The 16,459-nt window shown below is 53.6% G+C and overlaps 1 protein-coding gene across 5 annotated transcripts in view; it reads right to left on the bottom strand.

The window, feature by feature from the left end:
- Nucleotides 1–16,459, bottom strand: part of LMF1 (lipase maturation factor 1) — an 80,607-nt gene that overhangs the window by 44,761 nt on the left and 19,387 nt on the right. For 3 of the 5 annotated variants that reach the window (XM_041750537.1, XM_041750538.1, XM_041750540.1), the window contains exon 3: nucleotides 13,651–13,661. In XM_041750537.1, coding sequence (XP_041606471.1) covers nucleotides 13,651–13,661 — 11 coding nt within the window. Of the gene's footprint in view, nucleotides 1–11,101; nucleotides 11,894–13,650; nucleotides 13,662–16,459 lie in introns of those variants that run through there. The other 2 variants (XM_041750541.1, XM_041750539.1) reach the window with 2 other exon arrangements.

Below are 16,459 nucleotides of genomic sequence, written 5' to 3'. Positions count from 1 at the left end.
TTCAAGTTACTAGACCCAATTTATTACAACTACTGTTACTAAAACAAATTCATTCATTCTTGAGAGCAAAAATGCTCAATGAAAATAAACTGGAACTAAGGAAAAAAAGTGATCTGATCCTCAGAGCTAAATCTGACTCCTTGATCACATACTTCAAAATAATTTTGAAAGATTTTCTTCAGAAGCAAAACTTAAGTTTAAAGCACACACAGGGGGATCCCTGGGTGGCGCAGTGGTTTAGCGCCTGCCTTTGGCCCAGGGCACGATCCTGGAGCCCCGGGATCGAATCCCACGTCGGGCTCCCGGTGCATGGAGCCTGCTTCTCCCTCTGCCTGTGTCTCTGCCTCTGTCTCTCTCTCTCTCTGTGACTATCATAAATAAATAAAAATAAAAAAAAAATAAAGCACACACAGTTTAAAGCACAATTTAATACATCTTCAGTGTATTTTTGCATCATTAAATCATACTGTTTAGTAATCCACAGAGATGTAACTTGAAGTAATTCTCCATGGCTGAACCTTTAAGTATATTTCCATTTTCTCCTGCCATAAACACCCGTGTATTTGCACACTCCTCGTCCTGCTGTACAAAACCATAAAGTGGGGCTGGCGACCAACAGGAGCACACGCTTCAGAGATGCCGCAACCATGCGGCTACGCTGTCCTCCGGGAGGCTGCGCAGCGTCCTGAGCTGCTGGTGGGGCCCGGCTGGCCGCCCTCCCAAGTCCCCCAGGCGGGGCGCGACAGTTCGCTGTTGGTGTGACCACGGGTCCCCAGGGGCGCTGGCCGAGTTGCCACGCGCTTACTAGCTACCCCAGACTGCTCACCGTTGACAGCGGCTTTGTAGTTTATTTTTAAAATGCCTCTACCGATGCTAACAGCCTTCTACCATCTAGGTTGTCTCCTGCGTTTGTGTGATCAGACCTAGGGCACACAGGGAATCTGTCCACGTGGTTATCCAGTAGATCCGTATGCAGGTACGTCATCCACGGAACGGAAAACGGCACAGATCCGGGACAAGTTACGTAGAATGCGTACCATACAGACATGAGTGTGTAAATGCATGTTTATCAACAGATTCATCTGTTAATGTTCATACTTGCCTTCCCCACACATCCTGTTTGGCTCTTTAAAGATTTGCATAGGTGAACATTTACTTTGTGCTGTAGACTTTTAAGTTTTTTGTTTTTTTGTGTTTTTTTTTTTTTACCTTTTAGAGCAGTCATAGGTTCACAGCACACTGACAAGCAGCGCAGGGTCCCAAGGCTGCTCACTCCAGGTGCCACGACGCGGACACGGCTGTCGATGAGAGACGCGCCCGTCACAGGGAGCATGCGGGCAGCCTCTCCCCGCCCCCGCCAGCACCTGAGAGCGTGAGGCCTCCCAGGTTCACCAGGTCCTGTTAGCCGCTCACTGCTTCCCAGTGGTATGTTGTGAGCATTCACACGTTGCCTGGCTCTGTGCATGGCGGGGCAGAGAAGCAGCGCCACCCTGTCAGCGACGAGCACACCCAGCACCCAGTCCACGGTGTCTGACCCTGTTCTCTGTGAGAAGGCACCAGGCCCCTGGGGGAAGAGCTGGATGCAGGCTGCAGAGGGGAAACCACAAGATGGGCCTGCAGCTCCCAGAGGGCTCGGAAGTCAGGGGGGCACAACACAGGTGCAGCAGCCAGCCTCAGGGGGCCCCCAGCCACGGCTGGGCAACGCGCAAGGCCAGCCCTCACTGTGCCAGAGCCTGCTCTAGGAGAACTGTGTGAGGAGCCACAGCAATGTAAACAAGTATTTGATAAATAAATAGGGGACAAAGGACAGCTCTTCCCATTTGGGGAATTCCAACTCATAATGCCAGAAGGAATGAGGGAAACAGAAATCACCACCAGAACATTGCAGTAATGATGGCTGAAGAGAAGCCTCAAATCAGTGTTCAAATCTTTTTTTTTAAAAGATTTTATTTATTTATTTATGGGAGACAGAGAGAGAGAGAGAGAAAGAGGGAGAAGCAGGCTCCATGCAGGGAGCCCGACGTGGGACTCGATCCCAGGACCCCAGGATCAGGCCCAGGCTGCAGGCGGCACTATACCGCTGAGCCACTGGGGCTGCCCCAAATCTTCTTTTTTTTTTAAAGATTGTATTTATTTATTCATGAGAGATACAAAAAGAGGCACAGACACAGGCAGAAGGAGAAGCAGGCTCCCTGCTGGGAGTCCAACGTGGAACTCGATCCCAAGACCCCAGGGTCACACCCTGAGCTGAAGGCAGACATTCAACTGCTGAGCCACCCAGGAGTCCCACAGTGCGCAATCTTGAAGGAAAAAACAGGATAACTATGTAACATCAAAAAATCTCCTTCAATTTTTTAAAAAAGATTTTAATTATTTGAATGAGAGCAAAAGCTCACATGCACACAAGCAGGGGGAGCAGCAGAGGGAGCTGGAGCAGCCGACTCCCCGCTGAGCAGAGCACCCAACATGGGGCTTGACCCCGGGGCCCTGGGATTAGGACCTCGGTTGAAGCAGATGCATAACTGACTAAGCCACCCAGGGGTCCCTCCCTCAATTTTGAATAAGGACTATGTGGCTTTAATGTAGATCTACAAATTGTTTGATACCCACCCTTGGGAACAGTGTGGGAACATAACCTGATGTGTAAGTAAAGGTGAGGACCAAGGAAGAAGCGGAGGGAGTGCACAAGCTACAGAGGAATCCCAGATGATGACCCGGGCACACGCCGGGCCCAGTGACCCGATGGGAGGAGACACCTGCAGACGCACCTCACCAGGTGACCCGGGTCGGCATCACCCGTGGAGTCGTGTGGACCCAGGCGCCCGATCTGGTGACAAGGGCACCTCCCCTCTGTGACCGTCTCGTCACGAGACACACCAGACACGCCCGGGGTGAGGGGCGTCATACCAAATATGGGACCAGAACTGCTTCAAACCATCAGGGTCCTGAGAAGCCACAGAAGTCCTGCAGACCGCCAGGGACCAGGGGGACGCAGGAGATAAGGCGGCTGGCTGAGGGCAGTGTGGCCCGGGGGGCCCTGGTGGGAAAGCTGGAGAAACCCAAGCACGGTGTGGCTCAGTCACCAGTCCCGCCAGGGCTGCCGTCTTGGTTCTGACCACGGTTACGGGCCACCTGCCAGGATGCAAGGTGAAGGCTGATAAGGACTCTGCAGCGTTTCTCTGAGAAACTACGTCAAGATCATCTTTTTAACAATCACCTCCCCCTGCCTGTGTCTCTGCCTCTCTCTGTCTCTCATGAATAAATAAATAAAATTTTAAAAAAATAAAATAAAATAAAAGTCCTGTTGACACCATTTCACCAGGTACAAGCTAGAACCCCTGGTCAGCACCTGGGGGTCAGCACCTGGGGTTGGCCCGGGATGGGCATACACCTGACCATCGAGGAAAGAAAGGACAGGGTCTTGGGGCCTCTGCCTTAGACAGGAGCCGCCTCTCACTGGCAACCTGGGAACAAAGTGTGGCCGTGCTGCTGTTCATCCTGGATCCGCTCTGGGTGAGACTGAGGAGCACTGAGCTCAGATGGGACCTCAGATGTTGCCTCTTGCTCTGGGGTTGGTTTTCCATTTTCTGCTGAGCCTTTGGCTGGGTTCAGTCAATGGACTGTGGACATTTTGCTTATTAGCACTTCTCCTGTGTCCAGCTTACAGTGCCAAGGAGGGAAAGGTGTTGTTTCCACACCCGAGGCTACTGAAGCCAGTGACATCCCTGGGAAGGGCTGCATGGGCATCAACACAACCATCTCTCAAGCACCAGAATGCATGCTGCCATTGTGCTAGTGGTCAGAGTTCAGGAGACAGGTCATTGGAAAAAAAAAACAAAAACTGATCAGTTTTCTCTGTATAACACGTCACACACTACACCAAGCACAGGCTCCTGGGCGGCTGGGGGTCTTGAGAAGAGTGACAATATAGGAATGTGTGGTGACCTGAGTATGGACCCACGTGCAGGCTTACTGTGGACTCGGCATGCTGTGATCGAGTGCCCTCCGTCCTACGTGCTGTGGTGATGGGGGTGAACGTGCGAAGCCTGGCCCTCATGGACTGTCTTGTGGGAGGACAGCAGGTGGACAGATGATAAACCAACATACACATAAAGACCCATGTCGGAGGGTGGGGAGTTGGAGAAAAACAAAGCTGGGCCCAGGACTGGGAGCACCTGTTACGCAGTTACGAGAGGTAGTCTGCGGATAGGTGCACAGTCCTGGGGGCTGTGTCCCACGGTGGGAGAAGCCAGCATGGAGCCCAGTCAGTGTGGATGAACATGGCACAAAAATTTATCACGATCCTGTCTGAATGTAAATCTCCTAAATGCTCAAAAGGCATTCACTGAGGCTAAAGCCAAATGGAAAACCAACAATGTTCTATCTTGTCAAAGGTATTTACATCTGAGACCCACCAACCTGCCCATAAGAAGTACAGGGATCCTACTTTAATTTTTAAAATATTTTATATATTCATTCATGAGACACAGAGAGAGAGAGAGGCAGAGACACAGGCTTCAAACCGTCAGGGTCCTGAGGAGAAGCAGGCTCCATGCAGGCAGCCCGACGTGGGACTCGATCCCAGGACCCCGGGATCACGCCCTGCACAGAAGGCAGGCACTCAACCTCTGAGCCACCCAGGTGCCTCAGGGATCCTACTTTAAAAGAGCCATAAAACTGTAAGAAAAGGACACAAACCATTAAGAAGAGATGTGTTCTATGCACTTAGGAACGATTAACGGTACTGAAACTGCACCGGTATCAGTGTCTCCATTCAATGACTCCACACAGACAAGAGCTGCTATTGTAACAGCAACAAAGCATGGCTTCCTTGCTTAAAATTTCTGTTTTAAAATATCAAAGCATTTACAAAAGAAACTGGCACACAGCTGCTACTCCAGGGCTAACCTAACAATGCCTCTCCCTGTTATTGGCATTGGCAAAGGTCAGGCTCGCCGACGCTGTGTTCCTCTTGCATCCAACAATGGGGCATTGGAGCCAGGAAGCTCCAGGGACACACACCAGATTCTGGAGGTTCCAGGCCAGCCAGTGGCTGCAATGGTGTCTGAGGAGACCAGAGCCCTTCTCTGGCCTCTCAGCTGTTCACTGTGATTCAGTACACATCAGTGTTTACCTGGCAGGGAAACAGCGTGAGGGCAATGGTTCATCTTGCCTCAGGCGACTGCTAATGCTGGAGAAGTAAAGGGAAGGATTCATCTCACCAGCTGCTTTTCGCTGTCTTTATATAAATGTGATCAAGACAACGGCTTAAAAATTATCCTCTTAAGAATAATGCTCTAGAATATACATGGGGGAGAAGACAGTAGAGAAGTGGCTGTGTCTCAGAACCTTAACTTCTGGCACAACTGGGACTGCCTCTATGAACCCTAAGGACCTCTAGGATGGGAACAAGGACAAATAAGTCAGTGGTACCCAATCTGGCAAAGAATTAACCTGCCCCACACTCTCCAAATCCAGAAGCCTATAAAGCACCCACTCCAGCTGATGACAGTTCCTGAACAGAAATCTCTGGGCTGGAGGAGGGGGGGGAGATGGGACAGGGGACTGATAGATCTCTCCCACAGGGGAGATGGGACAGGGGACTGATAGATCATCTAATGTGTTTGATTCAGTAAAAACAGTATTGGGAGAAGTCAAGCAGTTGTGTTTTGTTGGTGAATTTGAAATGGAATGGTGATACATGATCAGAGATGAAAAACAAAGCAAACCAAAAAAGAAGAGGCAACTATTAACTCCAGGAAAAACAAAGAGTTATTAGAAACTAGTGAGCACAACTCACTGTTGCCTCACCAGCTAACATTTACACAACGTAAAGACTGAACATGAGTTTCATAAATTATATTTGTGACATAGCCATACTGAGACAGTGAGGGAAAGAGAATTAGAGATATGGGAGAGTAATCCTTATCATTCATAATAGGAAGGATATAAAGTCTAAAAGCAATATTATGTAGAATAATCTACATAAATGTATTCAGAAAATATGGAGGTAAATACTAGCAGTGGGAGAAGGAATAAAGGAGTTGCTCTGGAAAGCAGGATGGAGTGAGCAGATGTAAAAGAAGATACTGTTTTTGTCAGAAGCTGTGTAATACAATTTCTTTCTAATCCATAATCCATACATGTCTAATTTTTTTTGAATAAAAGAACCACCTCCAGGCCTGATGATCTGCTTACAGTGTACTAAACTCAGAAATTGATCAACAAAAGTTCACCTATAAAGCCCTGAGGGCTTGTTTTTTTTTTTAAGATTTTATTTATATATTCATTAGAGACACACACACACACACACACACACAGAGGCAGAAACACAGGCAGAGGGAGAAGCAGGCTCCATGCAGGGAGCCCGACATGGGACTCGATCCCGGGTCTCCAGGATCACGCCTTGAGCCGAAGGTGATGCTAAACCGCTGAGCCACCCGGGCTGCCCGGGCTTGGGATTTCTGAAGTTTTTCTCGGAATAGCACTTGGACCAAAGAGGCATCAGCACTGATGATTATAAAACTATATATATGCCATTGTCAGGAAGATCCTGGAATCTCAGATGACATGGTGGGTGGACCAGGGACACAGAGGGGAGTGGTGACCTGCCTCCATGCTTTCTTTCATTAGCAGCTAAGAAAAGATGGAAAACTAATGAGTTAAACAATCAACTCATAATCTTAGAAAATAATAAACCCCTTCCTCCCAGAAAGAGGAAACAACATATAAAAAGTACAAATTAATGAGCCAGAACACATTTTTTTTTTTAAATCAGATAAAACCAGTTATTTGGGGAAAAAAAATGATGGTTTTGACCACAAGAACACAGGAGGGAACACATGAGCATTCAGCATTGCCCATGAGTTAAGCTAGAACTACAGCTGGCAGTGGGAGTGGAAAGGCCACTCCTAAGAGCATGCAGCCATGATGGCAACAGCAGGAGGGTGGAAGGGAGAGCGGGTGGCAGTCAGACAGACCCTGGCCACGGGGACTTGGTACAAGTCTCCAGAAGACAGCGTGGTAACAAAACCATGTTTTCCAACCCCTAGGCCACTGGTAGTCAGACAACAGTTCATCAACCATGATGTTGCTGTGACTAACGTGGACTGATAAGAAATGCTATCTATGTTAATTCCCAAGCACATTCTTTGCCACATTTAATCTGTCATGACTTTCCTATTCTAAAGTCGTATTAGGTTGGGATACAAATCATTTTTCACATTTATGTTTCAAATTAATGGAAATAAATCCAAAAGCCAAAAGGAGCAAATGTTAGTCAAACATCTATATCTATACAATTTTAAAAAGGTAACTTAGAAGCATTTCAGACAAAAGTACCCAAAGGGATTCAGAACTAGAAATATGAATTAAAGCAACAAAATGCTTCTTCACTATCCTAGAATTCTGCATATTAAAGAGATAAGTTTTAGAAATAGAAATGGTTACCTAATGTGATGGGAGAAATTGAGAATAAACAAAATGTTAATGATTGTAAGAAAAAAGATCTTTATTTTTTTAAGATTTTACTTATTTATTCATGAGAGAGACATAGAGAGGGGCAGAGACACAGGCAGAGGGAGAGGCAGGCTCCTTGCGGGGAGCCAGATGCGGAACTTGATCCCGGGACCTCAGGATCATGCCCTGAACCAAAGGCAGATGCTCAACCCCTGAGCCACCCAGATGCCCCCCAAAAAGATTTTCTTGTAAGTCCAACCAAGGAATTTTCACCCGATAGTCCTGAGTGAAAACAGAATGGTAGATATGCATATAGCGCGGCCCCATTTTGGTGTATGGTGATCTTAACCTGAGTGTGTGTGTGTGTGTGTGTGTGTGTGTTGCACACAGATCTGAGGAGGCATGAGGGTGAGAGAGGGTATAAGCTAGGGGTTAATATGGGAGGGAGAAGCAACTGTTAGATGAAAAAGACTGAAAAACAAGCAGCATGTACCGTGTGCACACACACGAGGAAGGAGAACCCAGCACCGTGAGGGACTCCCCCGAAGGGTCCCCAGCACCCCAGACCTGACTTTTCCCCTTCCACGTGCTCGTCCCCTGGGGACAACTGTGCCATGTGGTCCTGACCAGGACCTGCCGGCTGCTGCTTGTGGGGAGGGTGCCTTTGGTGGCCCCCGGGGCCCCAGCCTCCCACTGATGGCTCCTGTGCTGGTGTTCCCAGTGAGCACGGAAGGGAACTATGGTGTGCAGACAGAGAAGGCGAGGCAAAGACAGGACAGCAGGGGGGAAACGAGGCAAGGATAGCCCCCCCAGGGACACCTGCAGATGCTCAGTCGGTGAAGCATCTGCCTTCTGCTCAGGTCACAATCCCGGGGTCCTGGGACTGAGTCCCGCCTCAGGCTCCCTGCTCAGCGAGGAGTCTGCTTCTCCCTCTCCCTCTGTCTGCTGCTTCCCCCTGTTCATGCTGTCAAACATAAAATCTTAAAAAAATTTTTTTTTGCCCACGGATCAGGACCAGCCCCAAGACCCCGGCTGAGAAAGCAACAGAAATTCTGGAGAGCCCAGGACAGGGCAAAGACAACAGGCCAGAGGCTGACGGCAGTCGGGCTCTGGGCCCCTGTCAGGCCGTCACGGCCAATGACGGCTCCTCCCAGTGAACCTGGGACAGAAGCCTTTCGAGATGGTTTTTTTCACTTTGGAAATGAGCATCTCTGCTAGTGGAGACGGTTCACAGCCCATGCACGTCACATGGCAGCTCTAGAAATCACTGGATGCAGGCGTCTCTGTCCTTCCTAAGGACACGAGCAGATAAGGGACCACACCTAACAGTGCCAAGTGGCCACGGTCATTCCCAGGCAGCAGGGAGGAAGGGTGCCGGCTGACACCTGCAGGGGCCCATGCTAGGAGAGTGGCTGCCGAAAGCCCAAGCACCCAGGAAACAACAGCAGGAAAGACTCCCTTGAAAGGGTGAGGAGCCGGGCAAGCTCACAGGACAGGGCAGGCGAGGCTGCCTCTGATTATGGGAATAATTTGATTAAAAGAAACTGCCTTCTTGGACATGGGGGATGGAAGGGAATGAGACGAACCATAAATTAAAGTAGAGGATATGAGAACCAGGCAAAGCGCAGCGCTGCGGCCACAAGGGTCTGGAAACGGTTTGGGGGGACCTGCTGCAGCCGAGTCTGCCTGGAACTCTAGCTGTCTAATCGCTTCCTGTAGGTAGGCTCCGCTCCAGCACTAATAGGTTTTAATAAAAACTTCCAATTGGACCAGTAAACCCCTCATTAAGCTGTTTTTAAAGCATGAATTTAAGAGCAGCAGGGGTAAGGGGTCACGGGCAGCACTTAATTCACAACGGCTGGCAGGAGGTGCTGCTGGGACGGACGCGGGGGTTCAAGAGTCCAGGCCACATTAGCATGGATGCCAGCACTGGACCTGCCTGGAAATCAACTTAATAAGGCACCAGGAAAAGCATCCCGCCGGACAGGAGGAGGGTGCCGAAAGGCCAAAGGGCTGCTTCTCCCAGCACAGACACACCTGCTCAGATGAGCCCCACCTGCACCTCCACTGCCCCCAGACACCATTGCGTGGGACCAGCACCTGCCACCCGTCCCCACAGCTCACACACAGACCTGCTGCATTCCCCCCTTTGGATCCTCCCTGAGACCGAGGTCGCCCCAGTCTCCTCCAGGGTCCTGCTCCCTGATTCAGCAATTTGCAGCTGGGCCTGACACCTGCCGGCCCGAGGACAGTTGACACTCAGTGGTGAGCACGTCAGGATAAATCCGTAGTCCGCTGAGCTGCTTACTGAAGCCAACGGCCCCTAAAGCATCCAGCTCTCAGCCGACGGGCCCGCAGAGAAAACAGAGTGCTCCTTTCCTACAATGGAATGTCCCCAGGCGTGCAGCCCCCCGGAGTCCTTCCCTCACACTGTCACACCCCAGGGAGCAGGCAGGGGCACCCAGGCTCCTTGTCCAACCAGGGAGGACGGGTGCTGAACTGCCTGCCACATCCAAACACCGTGTGGGACATCAACCCTTCTCTGCCCGGCAACCCAGCAGCCCTCCCTCCGCTCTGACGCCGAGGGCAGAGCCCACCGGTGTCCTTCCCACCGGCGCCTGCACCTGTGGGGAACTTTCTCTTCCCGCCGGTTTTCACCCGGTGGACGTGTGTGCAGGAGGGCATGGGGCGGCCTCTGAACTCCTCCATCTGCGACACGTGCCGTTCATTCAACTTGGAAAGTTCACAGCTTTTATTCCTTCACACGTTCTCCTGCCGCCCGTCCGTCTCCTCCAGCCTCGGGCGCTCTGCGCTCCGTCCCCCAGCCCGTGGCACGTGGGGACTGCTGCAGCCCAGCATGGCCCACCTGTGCCCACAGGCCCGGCCCTTAGGGCCGTCACTGCCGCTCCAACACCAGGGGCACCCCTGCTGACCGCGGATCCGCTTCAAAACCCACCATCAGCAAAAAAAAAAAAACAAAAAAAAAAAACAAAACCCACCATCGGCGGGCACACCTGTGCTTATCCAGAAGTGTTTACATCAAATGTGTAGGGAAACAGCAGCCTCTAAAGGGAATGTGACGAAACAGAACTGAGCGTTTCAGGGGAGGCTGGCACTGGGGCTGCGCAACCAGAGCAGGGTCTGTGACCGCGGTGCCCTCTGACCGCAGCCGCCCTCCCCGCACACCCTGCCTGCTCGCAGGCCTCCGGGGCCGCACGGGACCCAGCTTCACCTGCAGCTGGGAGAGGGGGGTTCCTAGCCCTCCCGTCAAGCCCCTGCCCCACTCAGCGACACCCCAAGCTGTGTGGAAGCACAACTGGGACCACGTCCAGGACACGGCCTCAGCCACGACCTGTCCCCAGGGCCTTGGGGCCCGCAGGGTTGACGTCCCTTCCTGAGCAGCTCTGGGCCCAGGGGACAGGGTCTGTGGGCATCCCGCCCCCACAGGGGCCACTGGGGAGACCTCCGAGGCCTCCCGCCCCGCCCCAGGCCTCGCTCGGCCCAGGGAGACCAGCGGACAGGAGCCCCGAGCTACGGAGCTGCTGACCCGGGCGGTGGGGGGCTTTCCTTGCCCCAGTGCCCACCCTGGACAGTCATGGCCCCTCCCGAGCCACACCCTGCTCGCCGGCCGTCCTCACGTTACCCTGCATTTGCTCCGTTGGCCAGAACACACGGCTCTCAGGGAGTGGAGGCCCCACACGACGATGTGCCACGCTGGCTGGTGGCTGGGGCGTAGCTGGGGCGCCGCCGGGTGTCCCACATGCCCTCAACAGTGGGCGGTCCCTTCTCTGTCCTGCTGCTGTGCCCTCCTGCGTCCTCTCTGCCACGTGTCCTGGGTCTGAGCATCCTCCCGATGCAGGCCTCCGGATACGAGGACACGCATCTGTCTGCCGGTGTAAACACAGCTGCCGGCCCTGACTGTGGCTGCCGCAGGGACGTCTCCATCCCCCTTCCAGCCCTGGGCCGTGCATCCGCACAAGGACGGCTGATCCAGCGTTCTCTCCTGGGGTCCCACCCGTCTGTCCCCAAATCGGTGTTCGGTCCCTTAGGCTGCCATCCCCACTCACCTAGTATTTCAGTTCACGGCTTCCCGTGACCCCTCAGCTTGGCTCCGGGCCCCGCTCTCCCCTGCAGATGCATGTTTTCAGGACGGCACTTTGCCGTGCTTGGCGGCACCTCCACAGGCTTCTAGTGGCTGCTCAAGGATTGTGGTGCACACCCTCCCTTAGCTCTCCTTCACGCTGTGCAGCTTTGCGGGGGGTAAGGGGGACCACACAGCAGTGAAGCATCAGACTCCCGGTTTTAGCTCAGGCCATGACGTCAGGGCCATGACCTCGAGTCCCCGTCCGGCTCTGCTCAGCGCGGAGTCTGCTAAGTTTCTCTCTCCCTCTGCTCCTCCCCGCCTTGTGCACACATGTACTTTCTCTCTCTCCATCTCTCAAACGAAAAAAAATAAATAAATAAAGCAGAGGAGCGTTTGGGTGGCACAGTCGGTTGAGCATCCAACTCTTGATTTAGGCTTAGGTTTTTGTGTCAGGGTCCTGGGGTCGAGCCCTGTGTCAGGCTCTGTGCTCAGATGGAGTCGGCCTCAGGATTCTCTCTCCCTCTCTTGTACACGTGTGCTAGCTCACTCACTCTCATACAAATAAAAAATATATTTTAAAAAGTTATGCAGCATCACGTAACGCATGGAACCCATGACCACGTGGGTCCACCCACCGAGCTCTGGCACGTGCATCCGTGAATCTCAGACGGCAAATGACTTATTTTGCTTTAAATAGTCCACTGTGCTGTAGAGGAGTGAGAGGAGGAGGGCAGGCTTCCACGGTGGCCTGCAGACGCCTGCTCTCTAGGGCCTTCCCTCCGTCCCTCCCGTCCCCCCCAGCGGCCTAGAGCCCCGCAGTGGACACCAGGCTCTCTCGCGGCCCTAGGTCTGAAGCCTCTGTCCCAACACGGGTCCCAGTCCCCAGCTCCCATCTCGGCACACAGCCGCGCTCCCGCTGGCCCGAGCACCTAGAACGTCCAGCTGCTCCCTACCCCTGGGCCCCCAGCAGCACGTGGAGGACCTGAGGGGCGCAGCGTCTTCCCGGCCATGCTACATGGGGTTCCCCGGCCTCCTTGGGTCTGATGTCCGTGTCTTGTGCCAAATCTGGAAACTTCAGCCACCTGTGCCCTCCACACCCGGCTCCAAACACATGCCACCAACCCCTGAGCTCTCCTCTGGGCACCGGAAGTCTGTGTGGCCTCGAGGACCCCCTCCACCCGCTGCTGTCACCCCCACCCTGCCAGCCAGCCTGTCCGAGAGTCTTTCATTTCAAATATTGTATTCTCCACTTGGTTCTTTTCTCATCAAGTCATTTTGTCCTGAGAGCTCTTGTTGTCATTCATCGGGGGCCTCGGTGCCTCACGACAGCTGCACTAACCCTGAGGCTGGCCTCTGTCAACCATCATTTCCCTCTGGGACGGGCCTACCATCCGGGTCCATCCTCCTCCTGTGGTTGGGGACTGTGCCTGGGCATCAAGGGTGTTGAAGTGGGCACGTGGGTCGTTAGGTCCCCCAGGAGCGAGCAGATGTCTCTGTGGTAGCGGCACGTAGGGCAGCTAGCCCGTCGTCTGCTCAGCCTCGCGAGCAGCCTGGTGCCTCCTGCCCACTCGTCCCTGGACAGACGCTACTCCCCATGCTCTCTCCGGGCGCACCATTCCCCAAGAGCATGGGCTGGGGGAACTTCAAGTCCTCCCCTGACCAACCAAGCAGAAACCTATCTCTGGGGCATCCCGCCAGCGTTAGCTCTAGGGGGACTCCTCCTCTGCCCTGGGGCGTCCCCAGGCACGGGTCCCCTGTGATCTCGGCACGGCCTAGAGTGGGGAAGGGCTGGCCTGCAAGGAACGGGGTTGGTCCGCAACAACACTGCGGGCACTGCCATGGGACTATCCGTCCCACCGTGTGGAGACGGCCGACACAGCACCTGCACATCACCAGTCCCATCTGCATCGGCGCGTCGCTCCGGGCAAGGAAGCAGGCATGGGCCAGGGTCCCAGGGTAAACAACAGACATGGGGCAACACGGCGACACCTGCCAAGCTGACGGCCGCTCAGGCAGGGAGACAAGCGCAGGGAGACAAGCAGAGAAACCGCACAAATACGTACCCACGTGTAACGCTAAACTCGGAGTAGGTTCTGATTTTCACTTACCAAATGAATACCTAAAAAACAAAAGGAGAAAAATGAATTAAGGTTTTGCCGTGCAGGGGCGCCTGGGGGGCTCCATCGGTGCAGCGTCTGCCTTAAGCTCAGGTCATCATCCCGGGGTCCTGGGATCGGGCCCCACATCGGGCTCCTGGCTCAGCGGGGAGCCTGCTGCTCCACCTGCCTCTGCCCCTCCCCCTGCTTGCTAGCACACACTCTCCCTTTCTCTCAAAACCTTAAAAAAATTTTTTTCCCTTACTTTGTCAAAAAAACAAGATTAAAGCATCATGCTACCAACTACGTAAAGACCCCCTCAGTGAACCCAGGACGTTACATGTGCGGGAGAAGGTAGGGGTGGGGAGATCTGCGGTCAGGAGCTCTGCGTGGGGCCCACCAGCTGCCCGGGGCCCAGGAGACTTTGCTGCCAGGCTGCGTCCCACACGGGGCTCTAGGGCCATGCCCACAACAGGCCAATCAATAAATCTTTTAGGAAAAAACAAATGTAACCATGGATATCTGGCAGTAAATAAATTCTGTAAATAAACACCATGAAAATGTCATGCTCTAGAATATGAGTTTCAAGGGTGCCCAGTACGCCGGGCACAGATTCCCACAACAGGGACTCTAAATGAAAGGCATCTGGTGTCCATGCCAGGGTCTGCGGAAGGGCTGTCCCTACGGGGGGAGCACGACGTGAGCACGGGGTCCTCAGCAGCACACAGGTGCTGGTGCGCGAGGCCACTGCTCCCACAGAACAGAAAGGGCCGCACCTGCTCCCTGAACCTCATGGAAGCGAAGCAGGAGTCGTGGCTGTGCGTCAGCTCCGTCTTCAGTGACTCAGTGGCCACAACGTTTGGGCTCTGGGCCCCGTGGAGGCAGAGCGGTGGGTGGCGGGGCTGCGGGACCTTGTAGAGACAGAACGAGGTCGTCCCCGTCACCGTCAGGAGGGAGCAGCCATGTGGCGTGCCCCGCTGCACGGACCGGGCCCCACGCCCCCCGTGCCCCCACAGCCCGCTGGCATCTGCTCTTGGCGCTCTTTGAAGTGCAGGCTCTGTCCTCTCTCTCAGAGGGACGCGGCGAAGGCGGCTTCCTCCACAGGAAGGGACCCCCTGAGCCTCCCCAACCTCGGTCCAAGTTTCTGCAGATAATCCTTTCTTCTTTTGGGGGCCAGGAAGGTGGGGAAGAGAAAACGCGGCCACGCAGCCACGCTCACTAGCAATAAAGGGGCCCTCTAGGAGCGCTGCCAAAGTAAAGCACAGATAAAAGGATCAGAAAGCCAATATTTTGGAAAACTGATGATAAATGGGGCAGCTGGAGCGATGCTCATCCTTGTCTGGGCCAGGCAGCTGCTCGGGCAGCGAGGCTCTGCTCTATGATCACCTGAACCTCCCACGACCCAGCTCCGGAACTCTGGCGCTCCCTTCCAACGTGGCCACTCCCCAGAGCGCTGAAGCCCCTAAGCAAAGTGCCCGCTGATGTGGTCATGGCTGAACAGGTGAACGCACGGAGCCAGGAGGCCCAGGTCCCCTACACAAGAGCCCCGCCTGGCACGCGGGCTGCGCGTCCTCATGCACGCAGACGGGACAGGGACACTGGAGGGCCTGGCAAGCCGGGACCTCAGCTGGGGGGAGCAGCAGCTGCACAGACGCGTCACAGCAACGACACGACCCTGACGAGCCGTGACGAGAAGGGCGCGTGACCTCTGTGGCCTTGTCCTCGAACCCACAGCCCAGTCCGGTGGTGAGAAAAGCATGAGCCAAGTCTCAGCAGAGGGACGTCCCGCCGCAGCCCTGCGCAGTCCTCAACGCCAGAGGGTCAGAGACGCTCTCCCCGCCCAGAGAGACCGAAGGGGACGTGACGCCCCAATGACCTGTGGCTCCCGGAGGGGATCCTGAGACAGCAGAGGTCAGCGCTAGCTCAGCAACTCTGACAAGGAAGTGACTGCCCAGCACGAAGCTGGGTGCGGGCACACGGGAATCCTCTGTACTGTCGCTGCAGTGATTCTGTAAACCTAGAACTATTCCAAAAATGGTGGTTTTTATATTTTTAATATTTATTTATTTATTTATTTATTTATTTATTTATTTAAAATGGTGTTTTTTAAATTAAAAGGAAAAGGTGAACCAGCTTCCGTGTGGCGCCCATGCAGGCCGGGACTCTGACAAGGAAGTGACTGCCCAGCACGAAGCTGGGTGTGGGCACACGGGAATCCTCTGTACTGTCGCTGCAGTGATTCTGTAAACCTAGAACTATTCCAAAAATGGTGGTTTTTATATTTTTAATATTTATTTATTTATTTATTTATTTATTTATTTATTTATTTATTTATTTAAAATGGTGTTTTTTAAATTAAAAGGAAAAGGTGAACCAGCTTCCGTGTGGCGCCCATGCAGGCCGGGCCTCTGCAGGGACTTGCTGGCCTGCACAGCACAGCTTCCTGCCACCGGGTGAAACCTCTGTGGCTCTGGGTGAATTCGAGGCAGACAAAGTTGGGGCACCCGGGGGGCTCAGCGGTCGAGCATCTGCCTTTGGCTCAGAGCGTGATCCTCAGGTCCTGGGATCGAGTCCTGCATCGGGATCCCCACAGGGGGCCTACTTCTCCCTCTGCCTCTGCCCCTCCCTGATACTCAGGCTCACACGCTCTCTCTCTCAAATAAACAAAATCTTAAAAAAAAAAAAAAAAGGCAGACAAACTCAAGTTCTCACCAGAACTGCAGGAGCAGTGTGCACTGAGGATGAGGACACGTCAGCGCGGGAGTGGGGGTTGCCGTGTGCCCCGGCCACCCAGCCTGAGGCCCCTTCCTGTCGATCCAGT

Source organism: Vulpes lagopus, chromosome 3, assembly GCF_018345385.1.
Source record: "Vulpes lagopus strain Blue_001 chromosome 3, ASM1834538v1, whole genome shotgun sequence".
Classification (NCBI taxonomy): Eukaryota; Metazoa; Chordata; class Mammalia; order Carnivora; family Canidae; genus Vulpes; species Vulpes lagopus.
Note: the sequence above shows the minus strand (reverse complement) of the source record. Positions and strands in the feature narration are given on the sequence as shown.